The sequence below is a fragment of the Actinia tenebrosa genome, unplaced genomic scaffold (genome assembly GCF_029948245.1).
Source record: "Actinia tenebrosa isolate PJP-AT-01 unplaced genomic scaffold, QUT_ActTen_1.0 PGA_scaffold3__52_contigs__length_22856419, whole genome shotgun sequence".
Classification (NCBI taxonomy): domain Eukaryota; kingdom Metazoa; phylum Cnidaria; class Anthozoa; order Actiniaria; family Actiniidae; genus Actinia; species Actinia tenebrosa.
The window spans coordinates 20,867,714-20,883,872 of record NW_028292580.1 but is presented as its reverse complement, the minus strand read 5'-3'; the positions used below and the strand labels follow the sequence as shown (position 1 = coordinate 20,883,872).

General features: G+C 38.0%; 2 protein-coding genes across 3 annotated transcripts; both read left to right on the top strand.

Moving 5' to 3' along the window:
* The first annotated feature begins 54 nt into the window (after window positions 1–54).
* LOC116297657 (contactin-1) lies at window positions 55–14,275 on the top strand. The gene is made up of 8 exons (XM_089035993.1): window positions 55–72; window positions 913–1,222; window positions 6,436–6,732; window positions 7,002–7,292; window positions 7,511–7,807; window positions 9,998–10,294; window positions 11,300–11,663; window positions 11,893–14,275. The coding sequence occupies exons 1-8, from the start codon at window positions 55–57 to the stop codon at window positions 11,981–11,983; spliced, it is 1,965 nt and encodes a 654-aa protein (XP_088892119.1). The 3' UTR covers window positions 11,984–14,275.
* On the top strand, window positions 1,382–5,831 carry LOC148908878 (uncharacterized). 2 transcript variants are annotated; one of them, XR_016120770.1, is made up of 5 exons: window positions 1,382–4,005; window positions 4,092–4,443; window positions 4,586–4,894; window positions 5,036–5,122; window positions 5,423–5,831. XR_016120770.1 is itself a non-coding variant. In XM_089035522.1 (3 exons), the coding sequence occupies exons 1-3, from the start codon at window positions 4,116–4,118 to the stop codon at window positions 5,065–5,067; spliced, it is 669 nt and encodes a 222-aa protein (XP_088891648.1). In that variant the 5' UTR covers window positions 1,382–4,115; the 3' UTR covers window positions 5,068–5,131. The 2 variants fall into 2 exon arrangements, 1 of the variants encoding a protein (XP_088891648.1); XM_089035522.1 differs by lacking the exon at window positions 5,423–5,831 and having other exon boundaries at window positions 1,382–4,443; window positions 5,036–5,131.
* Window positions 14,276–16,159: the final 1,884 nt, after the last annotated feature.

Here is a 16,159-nt window from a genome sequence, read left to right as displayed (position 1 = left end):
ATCATAGCTCTCAGCCAATCAGAATGTGTTATTTACGTGAGTTGTTGTAAAAAGATGTGCTCGCGAGGTCGAGTGTGTTAATCTTATGTGTTAAAATGTTGCTCAAGTTATTATTTCTATTATAGCTATTCTCTTTTCTTTCTTTTCTCTTTTTTTCTCTTTCTTTCCTTCTTTTATTTTTCCTTCAACTTTTTTCTAAATCCGCAAATAAGGAAAACCTTATTAGGAAGTTCGTGGGCATTGCTCGCGCGCATTATTTCTACGCATAAAATTAGTACACTTGTGCTCATCGTTGATGAAGTCAAGTCATTCGAATAATTAAAAGAAAACAAGTTTTTAACTTCAAACTCTCATAGTTCCAAAACGAAGTCGGCGAACCTCCATCTTTTATTTTGGTTTTAAAAGTATTTTTATGAATGCCTAACTTGACAGGAGAAATATAAAAAAAACTAACTATAAGGTCAAAACGAAACACATTTTTTGCATTATTCGAATAGAAAATCACGTATCGTATGTCCACAGATGTAGCACAATTAGCCTTTAATGTCATAATTCTAAATTCTTTAAATTCTTTAAATTCTAATTTTTAACAGAAAACTTTAAATGCTCAGCAATTATTAGGTAGTTACGAAGGCAGCACCTCCTCAGTTATTTTAAGACCCTGAGTATAAGCCAGTTCCGTAGATAGTTTAGCAGTTTGTTTTCAGTGCGCATGCAATTTTAACCCGAATTTCATACAGTTTTGTTGCAACCTTTTGTTCTTGATTAAACAAAAGAAGGTGAGAAATTAGGGATAAAATCGCATGCGCACTGGAAACGATTTTTAAACTATACGAACTGGTTTATCGGTCGAGGCTTGATCCACGTCCTCCCTAGCAACAGTCCAATGCGTAACCAACTGATCCAACCAAGATTCTTTTTATATTTTCAGAAGGAATAACGATTGTCAAGAAGCCATATAGCCAATATGATGTCCAAGAGGGTAGCATTTTCCCTCTGCCATGCAAGGCCGATTCACCGGATGGGGACCCTATTTCATATAAATGGTTATTCAATGATGCACTCTTAACGTACGATAGTTACAGGGAATGGCAAGCATACGATCATGAGCTACAGCTTCGAAATCTAAAAACAATACACTCTGGTAATTATACATGTGTAGCGTACACCACTGGAGAAAGGATATCGGAAGCTTCAGTAAGCACAAACGTCAATATAAAGGGTAAGACTATTGAGGTATATAGACGAAGCGAGTCTAGCGGGGGGCGTTTGCGTTTCTCTTCATATCCACAAGTTTCCCTCATGAATGAATAAATGATTTTTTTGGCGCCGAAATTCAAGTGCAAAGTGTTAACCTGTCAAATCCAAAGAAAAACTAAACAGGATTCAGAATAACTTCGCATATTTCAAAAGTGGTAAAATCAGTTAAAGATTTTTAATTTCTTGACCATTTTTTGTGGGGGCGGCAAAAAAAATACCAAAGTATTGAAATTGTGCTGCAAGAAATCACTACAAGTCATGGTATCACCGTATACTTGTTTAATTGCTTATCATGTATTAAACCAACTACGGGGCACACTAACCATATATTCTCCCTCAGATGTGATCAGGAATTCCTGACCACTTTTTACAAAACACCATCTCGACTAGCGGCTCTGTATTTTGCCTCAGATGTGATCAGGAATTCCTGACCACTTTTTACAAAACACCATCTCGACTAGCGGCTCTGTATTTTGCCTCAGATGTGATCAGGAATTCCTGACCACTTTTTACAGAACACCATCTCGACTAGCGGCTCTGTATTTTGCCTCAGAGATGATCAGGAATTCCTGACCACTTTTTACAGAACACCATCTCGACTAGCGGCTCTGTGTTTTGCCTCAGAGATGATCAGGAATTCCTGACCACTTTTTACAGAACACCATCTCGACTAGCGGCTCTGTTTTTTGCCTCAGATTTGATCAGGAATTCCTGACCACTTTTTACAGAACACCATCTCGACTAGCGGCTCTGTATTTTGCCTGATTCCTTACTACTTTTTAGCAAGGAAAGCCTAGGTTTTTTTAAAGAGATACAGTACTCCGTTTATGATAAAGGTTCTAGCTAAACAATTTTAACCTTGTAATTTCTTATATTCCAGTTTTAATTTTTGGCAGTTCAATGTTGCAATTTGTTCTTATCGTTCAGAGTAAAATCTGTTAGCAGTATACAAGATTTTGGAAGCTCATCCGTCCATGGTTCAGGGGGGAAACCAGACATCCAAGGTTCCTCCACGATCCCTTCCAATAGCACATCTTGAAGTTCTCGTCGGCCATTACCAATGATCGGTGGCTTGCTATTTGCTTGACAGTGTTCTTCAAGTTTGAATTTGTCAACAGAACAGTGACAATGCTCACATTAAATTTGACACCGCTTATTCTATTTTGAAGCCAGGAGTTTTGTGTTTGTTTATGGTTGGTAGATTCGGGACAAAGAGCATTAGGAAAACTTGTCTTAAACTCTTTTTACGATTGGTCTAAACCCTCCTCTACTGGAAAGCTTTGATGGCAAATGCGACAATCTTTTTCCGGATTCTTTTTCTTTTGTTACGTACAACACAGGTTACAATAGTAGCGTCAAAAAATGTTGAAATTCTGCCTCGATTCTGCTATACCATCATTTCAAGTTCCTTGCTTTCAGATAAGAAGAAAAAACTTGATTTGACAAATAACTGCATTTACCTTTAGAGATCTCCTGGTCTTTACTTTTGCCTAATGCATCCACATCTTGTGGTTTTGTATCTTGTCCTGAGCGAGGTGTGCTAGATGTCGAAATTTTATCATAAGGACCATTCCCAGATGAATGGCGGTTTATTGGCGTTGAGCAGTAGATAGGATCAGTTCGCGTCCTTCCAAAAAGAATAGTTTCGTTTTCAAGTTGATCCTTCTTGGGCGATGAGCAGTCCGTAGAATGCTCGGATATATATTGAAGCTGGGCTTTTAGCATTCGTGGCTGGGGAGAATTCCTCAAAGCTGGAATTAGTGGAATACCTACTATGTCAAACGAATCATCTCCAAAGCTGCTATCCGTAGGAATATTCTTGAGGCTGGAACAAGACTTCTCAATAGGCGATTCATTAACAAAGCTGCTGTCAGAAGGGATGTAAAAAACTGTATTCTTAGTCACCGTCTTCACTGGCGATCCGGCCTTACTGAAGCTGCTGTCGTTAGGGATGCTTTTATCTTGGTGTAAATTATTCAATGGAGATCAGTAAACGAACTCATTACCAAATCATTACTAGTTTCTATAATTTTTTGTCTTTTCTGAGGCGACGAATGTGCTTTGTCTTCATTCATGGTGATCGAAGACTAAATTTGACGAAACGTTCAGTTACACAAAGAACCGTTGATTGTTATGTTATTTGCAAATCAAAATGCCGCCAAAATTTGCACGTGACAGGACACACACAATGAGTTTTTCAACGTCTTCCTGATAAAGAAGATCTCCAGAAACTGTCAAAAGGGCATAGATGAAAGATGACATACAGCTAGGAATACTAAATGATTTTTTGGCATCATCGTTTGAAAAATATTTTAGTTAATATTTTATACAATAATATATCAAACATGGACAGTTTTTGTTCAGCAGAGGATATCTTTTTGCAGTATGTCGAAATTTACCTTTTTAGTTTGTAAAACCCTTAGTGAAGGTCATGAGTTCATGGTGTGCATTTGATAGAGTCCAGATACATGTCCTGTGGCTATTCTGGACATGCTAATTGCTTATTACTTACATAAAGGTCATTTCTTCGTTCTGACCTAAAATATATAATCCACGAGTTAGTCTCTCCGTACTCAGTACCGCTTACAGTTGTATTTCAACATGGCTTCATCAGCAGACATTTCGTGCAGAATGAGAGCCCTTACATTTTACATTCAGGTACTAAAGAACAACCTAAGAACTAAAAAGGGCAGTGCTTGGGCAAAATCCTTCACTGTTAAGCTTCTGCTACACAAAAGTCATAAGGTAGGAAAGGTCATTGAATAACTACTTCATAGATTTGGACATCATTCAGTAATTTTATATATTCGATCTTTTTTTTGTTGTCATAGTTTAACTGCTAAAATGGCTACAGGATGCTAGATATAACGCTATGTGAACCTTGGCCAGATGGAAAAGATTTTGCGGCAAAGGCTTCAGCCATCTTAGGGATCGAGGTGCTTGAAAGTGCAATGCCGACAACACCATTAGGAAGCCTAAGCAAAGGACCACAAGCAAAGAGAGTGCGCCGCGAAACTAGGCAAAAAAGCGCTGAACTATCTGTCGAGCCAAGGAATGATCTGCCTGTCTCACCGAGTGCTAATCTCCCTACAGCCCTAGCACATTTATCTGAAGTAGAAACAGCAGATCAGCAGATTCCCGAGCAGTTATCCACTTTCCTTAAATTTGCCATTAAAGTTGACGGTAAGTTCCAAAAAAAAAGGTGCAATATTACGTTACACTAGGACACTGGGTTCTTATACGCTTTTGGTACTTACGACATCTTTTTTTTAAAATGGGGGCGTTATTCATTTTTATTATTTTATTTTTGTGCTTGTCATTGTAGTGACCACCAAAGTGTTAACAAGCTCTTTAACAGCACCGAGAGCGGAATACGAGTTACGTGGCGTTGACCACGTTATTGTGAAGCAGCTGAAAGAGCAGATGCTCAACAACCCTGTTCCTGGCCAAAAGCCGTTAATAGTCGTGGTAAAGGGGCTCCACAGAATAGAAGATTTCGAAGCTGAGAACATTGATTCTTATGAATTGGAGGTCGTTATTGGCGGAAACCATCGGCGCGTGGCTATGGCAGAACTCAACGAGGAGCATCAAGATTTGTACCCACTCAAATCGGTGGATGACATCTTGTTTAGAGGTATGGATTCATTTACTATAAATACATAAATTAATGGCTAAATGTAAGAGTATGATTGACGGTTAAAGTAAAAGATGAGAAAGACTGAGAGAATCATGATAAAGCAATAATGTTTTTCTATTTGTATCTTTTTCGTTGAAGAAATGCTCACCAACGCAGCGATAAAACTGTGATCAGGCACACAATAACATGGACCAGTTCAGTCATGAACTCACGCCTCAAGATAAGGTACGTAAACTAAGTAGTTTAATAGCTTTAATAGTAGTTTAATAGTTTAATAGCGTAGGCTAGTAGGTTAAAACAAATGCTCCGCCAAACAATGTTTGAGTAATGGAATAGTATACGTGATTTGTATGGTGGTTGGTTAACTTCAAAAAGTAGAAATCGCTTAGAAATCTTACAATACGTGAGGCCACGAAAAAAATATCGAGCAGCCAAAAATTCAAATATTCCCGTAAAATATCGAATGGTTCATCCCTTAAGACGACTGAAACCTGAGATGCGCTATTTTTTTTAATGCATTTTCAGGTGAACTACTAAGGATTGCCAAAGAGAAGAAATGGCAACTATTTGTCATAACGAAGAATGCTGGACGCATAGCAACTTTGAAGGCCATATATATTATTACAAATTCTGCAAATACAGAGCCGCTAGTCGAGATGGTGTTTTGTGAAAAATGGTCAGGAATTCCTGATCATCTCTGAGGCAAAAAACAGAGCCGCTAGTCGAGATGGTGTTCTGTAAAAAGTGGTCAGGAATTCCTGATCATCTCTGAGGCAAAAAACAGAGCCGCTAGTAGTGATGGTGTTCTGTAAAAAGTGGTCAGGAATTCCTGATCATCGCTGAGGCAAAATACAGAGCCGCTAGTCGAGATGGTGTTCTGTAAAAAGTGGTCAGGAATTCCTGATCACATCTGAGGCAAAATACAGAGCCACTAGTCGAGATGGTGTTTTGTAAAAAGTGGTCAGGAATTCCTGATCACATTTGAGGCAAAATACAGAGCCGCTAGTAGGGCTGGTGTTCTGTAAAAAGTGGTCAGGAATTCCTGATCATCTCTGAGGCAAAATACAGAGCCGTTAGTCGAGATGGTGTTCTGTAAAAAGTGGTCAGGAATTCCTGATCATCTCTGAGGTATTTTGAAGTCACTGAATTAAACAAGTAATGTATTTACGTGTGTCACGCGTTTTTTGAGCTCAAGTAAGGGGAAGGTATCCTAGAGTATAAATTTGCCGATATAATTATCAAAAATTTCCAATTGGCCAAAACTAGAAACTTCTTTCTTAGGATGTCCCATTACTATTCATTGAGTAAAAGCATTAAAAAGTAAATAAATTGCCTTTTTTTAAACTTTTCAGTAAAAGCAAATGGTATTCAATTCATTTTTGCCGCAAAGTTGGCAAAGTTATTTAAAAATTCTTTGAATTTGACGCCAACACGGGTTTTGAAATATGCAAAGTTATTCTGAATCCTGTTACTATTAACTACCATTTGTCAAATCGGTTGCATTGTTTCATTCTTGTCATGCATTTTATTTTTTTAAGAAAAACTAAAGATTGTCAATAGGCCGGTTAATACAACTCTAAAGGTCGTCGAAGGTTCCTCCTTGAGTCTGCCATGCAGGGCCAATTATCCAGACGACGACGGCAAAGTTAAGTACAGTTGGTCCTTCAATTGGGAAGAAATAGATTATGACAATCACATTGAATGGCGGGCAAGCGATTATAAGCTATTGATTAAATCTGCACAAGTAAAAGATTCTGGCATCTATTCATGTTATGTCACAGCCTATAGCTTGGGTTTCGGCGCGGTTTATATTGACATTGACATCACGATATATGGTAAGTAAAACTACCCCTTGTATGAAGATTAACTTTAACCTTCTTTTTTGCTAACGCGTTCGAAACGTCAGTACATCTCAAAACATTTTAGCACGGTTTTTGAGTTCCTTTCATATTACAGAGCTGTTTTCGTAACTACTTCTCAGGATTTTAAAACTGACCCTTAGTATTGGTCTGGCCGAGGCTTGATCCACAACCTTCCTAATAACAATCCAATGCTCAATCAACTGATCATGCTGAGCCAACAAAGACTCTTTTTATATTTTCAGAGGGAATAACGATTGTCAAGAAGCCATATAGCCAATATAATGTCCAAGAGGGTAGCATTTTTCCTCTGCCATGCAAAGCCGATTCACCGGATGGGGACCCTATTTCATATAAATGGTTACTCAATGATGCACTATTAACGTACGATAGTCACAGGGAATGGAAAGAACACATCCATGAGCTACAGCTTCGAAATCTAAAAACGATACACTCTGGTAATTATACATGTGTGGCGTATACCACTGGAGAAAGGGTATCGGAAGATTCAGTAAGCACAAACGTCAATATAAAGGGTAAGACTATTGAGGTATATAGGGGAAGCGAGTCTAGCGGGGGGCGTTTGCGTTTCTCTTATGATACCCACAAGTTTCCCTCATGAATGAATAAATGATTTTTTTCGCGCCGAGATTCACTGAAGTGCAAAGTGTTAACCTGTCAAATTCAAAGAAAAACTATTAACTACCATTTGTCAAATTTTTATATTTCAGAAGTCATTATTTTTATTTTTCAGAAAAACTAAAGATTGTCAATAGGCCGGTAAATGCAACTCTAAAAGTCATCGAAGGTTCCTCCTTGAGTCTGCCATGCAAGGCCAATTATCCAGACGACGACGGCAAAGTTCAGTACAGTTGGTACTTGAATTGGGTAGACATAAATTATGACAATCACACTGAATGGCGGGCAAGCGATTATGAGCTATTAATTAAATCTGCACAAGTAAAAGATTCTGGCATCTATACTTGCAATGTCTCAGCTATAAGCTTGGGTTTGGGCACGGTTTCAATGGACATTGACATCACGATATATGGTAAGCCGGAAAGACTACCTCTTGTATGAATGATCTACTTTAACCTTCTGTTTTGCTAACGTTCGAAACGTCAGTACAGCTTAAAACATTTGTTACACAGTTTTAGAAGTTCCCCTCTTGGAGCAGTTTTTGTATGACTGTGAAAAATTCGCTACCGAATGCTTGCCTTTCCGCGACCGTGATGTTTTTAAAAAAATTTTAATTGGGAGGATTTTTTCTCTCGCAATGCGATTGGTCTATCATTGCCATGACCCTGGCGTGACCTTGTCCTCGCCGTGTTCACACCGTGTTTCGCATGGTCTTTTCATTGCATGGCGACTAAATTATCTTGTAATGTGATAGGGGTGGCGTATGCCTTGTCGTGTCACGTCCGTGTTCGTGCTGTGATATTTACAAAGTCGTACGAAATCTGCTTTATTTGTACGATTTGTTGTATTCGACACACCAATTCAGTCCCAAACAGCTAGCCATTAGTTTATCTGTCTGTATATTGATTCATGCACTGAACATTTTGGAGTTCTAAATTACCGCTGTGTTCCTTAATAGCGGAGCGCAGTCATACTAAAAATAGCTTTGCATAATTAGACCCCCCGGCGAGATTCGGACAAACAAACCGATAGTTCACTGTGTATTACTGTGAATGAGTACGCTTCAACCCAAAAAAATCGCGATTTCATTGCAAGATGGTCACTACGAAACACTGTTGTTGGGGACAGTGTAAAAATGACTCGAGATACCCTGACAAACTGCCCAGATCGTTGAAAGAAATGGCAGATTTGGGCAAAAAGATATTTCTCCCTTTTCCGAAGCCATGGAACGATCTTGAGAGATGCCAACGATGGGTTAATGCCTGCTCTCGCGAAGATTTCACTGTAAAATGTATCACAAAAGACACGTATATTTGTGTAGAACATTGGCCTGGAGAAAAGGGACCGACCACAGAATTTCCAGACCCGTTGAAAGCGAATCTTTCGACTAGCGGAGTGGCGAAGGCAACACGAAAGAGAAAGCTCCCCAAACAACGACAACAGGCTGAACAACAGCAGACAAAGAAGTGCTGTGCTACCAACGATACTCCCATTGAAAGTCAAGACTATCAAGAAATTATGGAGGAGAACTGTCTTGTACAAGATGAAGGGAATTATTTAGAGAATAATAAGGCAACACAAACGGACGTAACAAAGCACGAGCTGGCAAGTAAAATCGAGAACATGATTTTACGTAATGAGCTCCAGTCTGGCTCATCTAGCGCCCCCAAAGTTATAAGCAATATATCTTATGAAGTCGTTGTGCACCATCCAGACCAAATGAAACATTTTGTTGGCCTCACATCGTCACAATTTGAGATGCTTCATGAGTTTCTTAATGATGTTTGCCCTCTAGAAACAATCTCATATTGGGGTTACAAAGATCGAAAGATATCAAAAGTAAAGTGCCAGCGAGGAATGTCCAAGTGGTCTTCTCGAGAGAAGCTGTACATTTGTCTCTTGAGGCTAAAAACTGGATTCACCATCAGGACGTTGTCTGTATTACTCAGTTCTCCCGACAAGGAAATCAAAGATAGCTATATCAGAGTAATATTTACAACGTTTATTCAAACCATTTTCCATCATCAATACTTGGATCGAGAACATGATTATTGCCTGACGATAAACAATTATTCACGCGTGCGATTAAATCGCTTCGTTTACCGCTAAGTTTCAACCCTCTGCATTTCAGCCAACGTTTCAGCTGCTCTAATGTATAGTTATCCGGCTCGCTTTCAAATTTTGAACCAGGAACGCCATCATTTTCATTGAGAACAGTGATAAAACTCGACGTAATTTTCGAAGTTGCCGCCATGCCATCTCTTAAAGGCTGATTTGTTTGTCCGAATCTCAGCAGGGGTCACAATTTCGTGACGTCACGACTGCGCTCCGCTATTGCAGACTCGTTTACTCAGGGTTAACCTTGAATCAGTGTCTAAATATTCACAAATACCAACGATAAATTAAATAATGCATAGTTTCAACAATACAAACACTTTGAAATTTCACGGACCTTTACTGGAAAGCATAACTATTCTGTATAAACCCTGAGCAACCTACTGTAATAGAATTGTTTCATTCTTGTCATGCATTTTATTTTACAATCATAAAGTAAGACATTCAATATTTTTATATTTCAGAAGTCAATATGTTTATTTTTCAGAAAAACTAAAGTTTGTTAATTGGCCTGTGAAAAGCTCTGTAAGCGCCAAAGAAGGTGCCTCCTTGAGCCTGCCATGCGAGGCCAATTATCCAGACGATGAAAACAAAGCTCAGTACAGTTGGTCCTTGAATTGGTCACCCTTAAATTATGACAATAACATTGAATGGCGGGCAAGCGATTATGAGCTATTAATTAAATCTGCACAAGTAAAAGATTCTGGCATCTATACTTGCAATGTCTCAGCTATAAGCTTGGGATTGGGATGGGTTTCAATGGACATAAATATCACGATACATGGTAAGTAAGACTAGCTCCTGTATCTACTTTAACCTTCGTTTTTGCAAACGCGTTCGAAACTTCAGTGCAGCTCAAAAAATTTTTGCACGGTTTTTAAGTTCCCCTCATAGAGCAGTTTTGGTATGAATGTGAGAAATTCGATGCCCTATGCTTGCTTTACCGCGACCGTGATGTTTTTTTGGAATTTTGATTGGGAGGATTTTTTTCTCTGAACTTTGATTGGATTGAGAGTAAATTCTCGTGCAATTTGACTGTGCTGGCGTATGCCTTGCCGTGCGCCGACCGTATTTGTGCTGTGAGCTTTAACTATTCTGCATAACTATTCTGCACAAAATCAAGGCTAACCCTGAGCAGCAGAGAACTCGAAACTGGAGTATTCTATATATCTATCGGATAGTTGACTGGAAAAACCTATAGATTTAAAAAACATGGCCAACTTTTTGAAGATAAATGATTTTCGTATCGAATTTTGTTTGTTTAATTATGACTGTTGATCATAATGCTATAAAACGTGAAGAGGAATCTGTGCTCTTGTTTCAGTGACATTTTCTGAGATAGCGAACATGGTGCATTGTGGTTATGGCTATTATTTGTTCATCATGCCATATATGGCGTTGTTTGTGCCCAAGCTAGACCATAATGCATCATGTTTATCGAACTCAGAAAAGGCCTTTGTACAGTTCAGTGCTGTTTCACGAATACATTCTGCATGAACGCTATTGAGCTTTAAATTGCTACCAATACCGTTAAAATAAAGCGAAAAATGTTTTTAGTCAACCTCTAGCTGGACAACAAATACTGTCACAAAGAAAGAACAAAATGACACCTTTTAGATACATGTATTGACTTTTCATTTTGTTCCTTCAACTATTGTCTCATTTGCTGCTTTAAATAACTCAGTGCTTTTCATTCAGTTGGACCCAAAAGTCATTTTCCCGTACGTAAGAATGACATCACAATAAACTCTAAATACTGACAACCGTTTTTTCCGGTGTTTGATTTTAGCGGAAAGATTTTCCTTTACAGCATGGGGCGCATGGAGCGAATGTATATCCAATTCTGGCTCTAACATAGGCAACCGGACTCGTTTTCGCACCTGTGTTACGTCATCAGAAATAGAGGCACCCGGTAGATGCAGCGGCAATTCAAAACAGGTTGAGGACTGCGACATCGAATTTTCTACTCCTATAATTCCTTTAAGCGCACCCGCTAATAGGAGCAAAGAAGAAGCCATGGTTGGAGTGAGAGAAACAACAGTTTCAACACCTACGAAATCTAAATTTTTGAATACTTTCTATGGGAAACTGGCTTTAGGAAGTTCAGTGGTAATAGTGGTCGTGATATTAGGCTGTGCTGTCTTTGTTCTCATGTAAGTAACACTTTAACTGGGTCCCAGGTAGTTTGCTCTTTTTCCTTGCGTCATTTCCGGTTTTAGGTGTTGGCTGACAAGATCTTGTCATGCAGTGCGTTTTTACATACAGTTCCTTATAAAATATTCAATTATATATTTCATGCCATTTCTCGTGTGTCACACGTTATGAGCTGAAATTTTGTCTCTGCTCATATACCGAAGTGCTCTTTTTATTTCTTGTTTGCAGGACTGCTCGTTTAAGGGGTATCGCGGCTCTTGACCTGATAGTGGAAATGGCCTATTCTAATTGGATAAACCGTCATCTTGTCGTAACCTGATGATTTCGCCACTGCTGTGTTGCGCGTATACTAGGAATGTCTCATTTGTTTAAACTTATTTTTTCTCTTTGACTTGTTTACAGATGGCAACACCACCTAAACTCTACGAGCAACAAAGTTGTCCCTATTAAATATTTATCCATGTAACTCGCACAAATCTTAACCTGATATTTACATACCCCAATGTGTTTACTCAGAATCTCCTGGTCTCTCAGTAGAGAATGGGGACATATCTGTCATCGAGGAAGATGGACAAATCCCATAGTCCTAATTCCAGGCTCGATAACCAATTGACCTCGTTCATAGTCTTTATTTCAAAATTTGGAGTTTTTGGCTGTGGCATTTGATAAGCCTTTCTGCAGGCATGCTTCGCGATGCTTCGCGTGGATGTTTGAGTGGACGCTTTAAGACATGGCGATTTGTGACCGTCTGTTTATTGATGTATTTATTTATTATGCTTCCAACAAACTGTTGAAGAGAACTAGAGAGGTAATACCACCTATAGGATAGTCTCCCAATGAAATTACAAAATATATAGAGTGCAAGCCATATATCCGTGAAATAGTACTAACTATTTAGTACAAAATTGCACCAATGAAACAATAGACCCTTTTCGAGTTCCAAATTACCGGTGTGTTTCTTGATTACAGACTCATTTGCTCAGGCTTAGCCTCGAATGAGTGCCTAAATATTAACAAATACCGACGGTAAAGTAAAGAATACACAACTTCAACAATACGAACACTTTAGAACTTGACGGACCCTTGACTGGAACACGTGAATATTCTTCACAAAATCGAGGCTAGGCCTGAGTAAATGAGACTGCAATCAAGAAACACAGCGGTAATTTGGAACTCGAAAAGGGTCTATTGAAAACAAAAGAAATGGATGTGTTTAGTGCCACCTATAGGATAGTCTCCCAATAAAATTACAAAATATATAGAGTGCAAGCCATATATCCATGAAATAGTACTAACTAATTATTACAAAATTGCACCAATGAAACAATCGAAAACAAAAGAAATGGATGTGTTTAGTGCTATTTATTTTCAATTTTGTGCTATTTCACGGATATAGACCCCTTGCATGTGACGTCAAAGCAGCTCGATCTGGGTGACAAAACAAAAGAATTCCAATCTCCTGAGAATTGTCAGTCCCCCAGCTTGAGCAGTACTCCTTTCTCTCTTTATATACACATATTTATAAAATATTTGAAATATAACGCGAGCGCTGATTGGCTTGTTACCGTGTTTATATAAGAGAACAGAAACACGCGCGCAAAATCGTTAAAAAACCTTTTATAAAAGCAATACGATGTCTCTGTACTGTGATTTAACCACTCTGGGAGCTGTAGAGCACCAGAGAAGCAAGAGAAACACTCGGTAACGCAAAGTGTTCCTAATCTTGCTTCTCTCATGCTCTACAGCTCCCAGCGTGTTCATATCACAGTAAAGAGAAATGCGCACACGTCTCGTATTCCTTATATAATTTCAACAAAACATTTAATAACAAGTATTGTTGGTAAAGGAAGATCCAATAAATGACTAAATAAATGATAACATGATAACTAAACCCTGCAGTTAGAGCACCGGCATTTGTCTACAAAGAACAGGTGTTCGAGGTATCTCCATCAAGGGTGAACAAAAATTTGTCATGAAAATGGCTAGTAAACGTTTGAAAGATGATGGTGAGATAGACTGCCTGAGCTTGGCAGGTAAATTAACGTTCGTACACCTGTAATTGGTGTATTTTCATCTGCTTCTATCGTGATGATGTTTATATCTAGCAATGTATAATAGACCTCTTCGGCTTGGGGTAATGTGTTTTCCCATTTCAGACCACGTGTCATTCCCTTGAGAATATGATTCTTTGTTTGAGCTGTATCCATGTTCATGCGTCTTCTCTGGTGCACGTGCAACCGAGCGCAAACCTTAAACAAAGAAATGATACTCTAGGGAATGACATGTGGTCTGAAATGGGAAAAGATTATATGTCAGAGCCGAAGAGGTCTATTAGAGTGCATGCCATATGTCAGTGAAAAACTTTGTAAGAAATCGCACAAATTTAGTTACTAAACTTTGCACTAATTCGTACAATTTTGTTATATGGTATGCACTCTATTATCTCTTTGGTTTTCTATTATTATAAGTATACTCCTATTTCAAAAAAAACCGCGAGATCTGAAATCTGAAAAGATGAGACCGAGTAGCACGCTACAAAATGTAATATATTCACAGCCAAACAACGTAGATTGCTTCTAGATTGAAATATAAAGCATTAACTCTGAGTTAGATAGAGATGTGATTTTTCGTATTTTATCAACAAAAAAAAAAAAAAATAATAATAATAATAATAAAAAACAAAACAAAACAAAAACAAAAAAAAAACATAAAATAATTGAAGTTCAACGATTCAGTTTAGTCTCTGATTGCCCATTTAAAATCTCCGATAAACGTTTTTTGGTAGGTGTATCTTATTTTGACCCCCACTGTATTTCAGTTTACCTGCAAATGTGGTAAAATAAACTATCATCATTATCATTATTATTATAATTTTATTTTCATTATTATTATTTACTTTTATTTATTTATGATACGGAACCGTGATCAAAAATTCCTTACATGATTCAACCATGTCGTGTTTCGTGCAACAAATCAAATTTTCGTGCAACAAATCAAATTTGATGTATTACTAATAATAGTGGTAATACGAGCAACTGAATATCGCAAAATTGTAATGGGACATGTTGCAGAACTTTGTTGCTGGCATTAAAATTACACATGGGAAAGTACACGTGCTGGAACTAGGCCTAGTTCCCCTAATTACGTCACACATGCGCACGGTCAATTTAAACTGATTGTTTAGTGACGTCATTCATTAAGTGACAAATTAGACCGTCGAAGTGTTCAAGTTTCGAAATAGAATCCCAGAAATGTGATAATGTAGGGAAAGTCCACAGCAAAACCCGAGACTCGTAAATGGGCATGCATCACAGAAACGTGATTGCATTGGCTGCCATTTTTTGCTGTCTTCTCAATAATTCTTATGGATTGTCCTCGGAAGGTATGTATGTAGTTTATGGTTATGAGCTATCGATGTGCTCGCGCGGTCGAGTGTTGATCTCTTGTGTTCTAAATGTTTCTCAATTTATTCCTTTGTCTTTAATATTTTATTCTCTTCTTTTTCTCTTTTTTTCCTCTCGTCTTTCGCATCCTTTCTGCGCATAGAAATTCGAATATTACAATTTGCAAAATATCTAGAAAACAAATTTTTCACTTCAAACCCTTATAGCTCTTTAAATGTTATAGCTCTAAAGTCGGTGAATCCCCTTTTTAATTTGCTTTTAAAAGTATTTTTATGAATGCCTAAATTAACATGAAAAATAAAACAAGAAACAAAATTTTTGACGATAGGATAAAACCGAAAACACAATTTGTGCATAATTGGAATGGAAATTCACGTTACATGAAGATTTCAAGTCTACACTTGTAGCTAAATAACATTTCATATTTCTATAATTTTCAACATAAAGTTTAAATGCTAAGCAGTCATTGTGTCATTTTCTAATTCTCGAGTTCTGTGAAAAACATGCCAAACTATCAACATATTTCTTATCTTATTTAATTTAATTAATTTTCTCAATTTCACTACTCTGAGCTAGCAGGAGAAGAACTCAGGTGCGAAGCACATATAAAAAAAACATTTGTGAGAGGCGAGAGAACTTGACGCTACGCTATCTGTGCTTCACTTAGCTTTTTTATGATGTTTCCAAGTACGTTGCAAGGAAAAATTCAAGCAAGCAATATTTCGTCTTTCTTTTCTTTTTGTAGATGATTTACTGGCCAACAAATGCCCTTCCTCTGTGGTGCTTCCTACCCATGGTTCTTCAAGAAGTGTTATCTGGACACCGCCATATGCTCACAATAGAACTGGCATCCTAAAACACATCCAAGTTCATCCAAAGGACGCTCGACCGCCTTTTGAGGCTACTAAAGGAGTAACTCACATCAAATACACACTTACACTTGAGAATGGAGAAGAAACGTCCTGCTCATTTAATATTACAGTCTTTGGTAAGGTTTAAACTGGAGTTATAGTAACTTTATATAGTATATTTGAGCTTTTCAGGGTTCTTTTTTGTTAGCTTTTCCCTTCTTTCTTTTCTCTCTCCTCTCT

Excerpts from the sequence above, each read along its gene's own strand:
- LOC116297657 (XM_089035993.1), top strand. Across the intron at positions 7,808-9,997 it reads CATTGACATCACGATATATG|AAAAACTAAAGTTTGTTAAT; the intron begins GTAAGCCGGAAA and ends TTTATTTTTCAG. Across the intron at positions 11,664-11,892 it reads TGTGCTGTCTTTGTTCTCAT|GACTGCTCGTTTAAGGGGTA; the intron begins GTAAGTAACACT and ends TCTTGTTTGCAG.
- LOC148908878 (XM_089035522.1), top strand. The coding sequence starts at position 4,116 with ATGCTAGATATAACGCTATGTGAACCTTGGCCAGATGGAAAAGATTTT. Across the intron at positions 4,444-4,585 it reads ATTTGCCATTAAAGTTGACG|TGACCACCAAAGTGTTAACA; the intron begins GTAAGTTCCAAA and ends TTGTCATTGTAG. Across the intron at positions 4,895-5,035 it reads GGATGACATCTTGTTTAGAG|AAATGCTCACCAACGCAGCG; the intron begins GTATGGATTCAT and ends TTTTCGTTGAAG.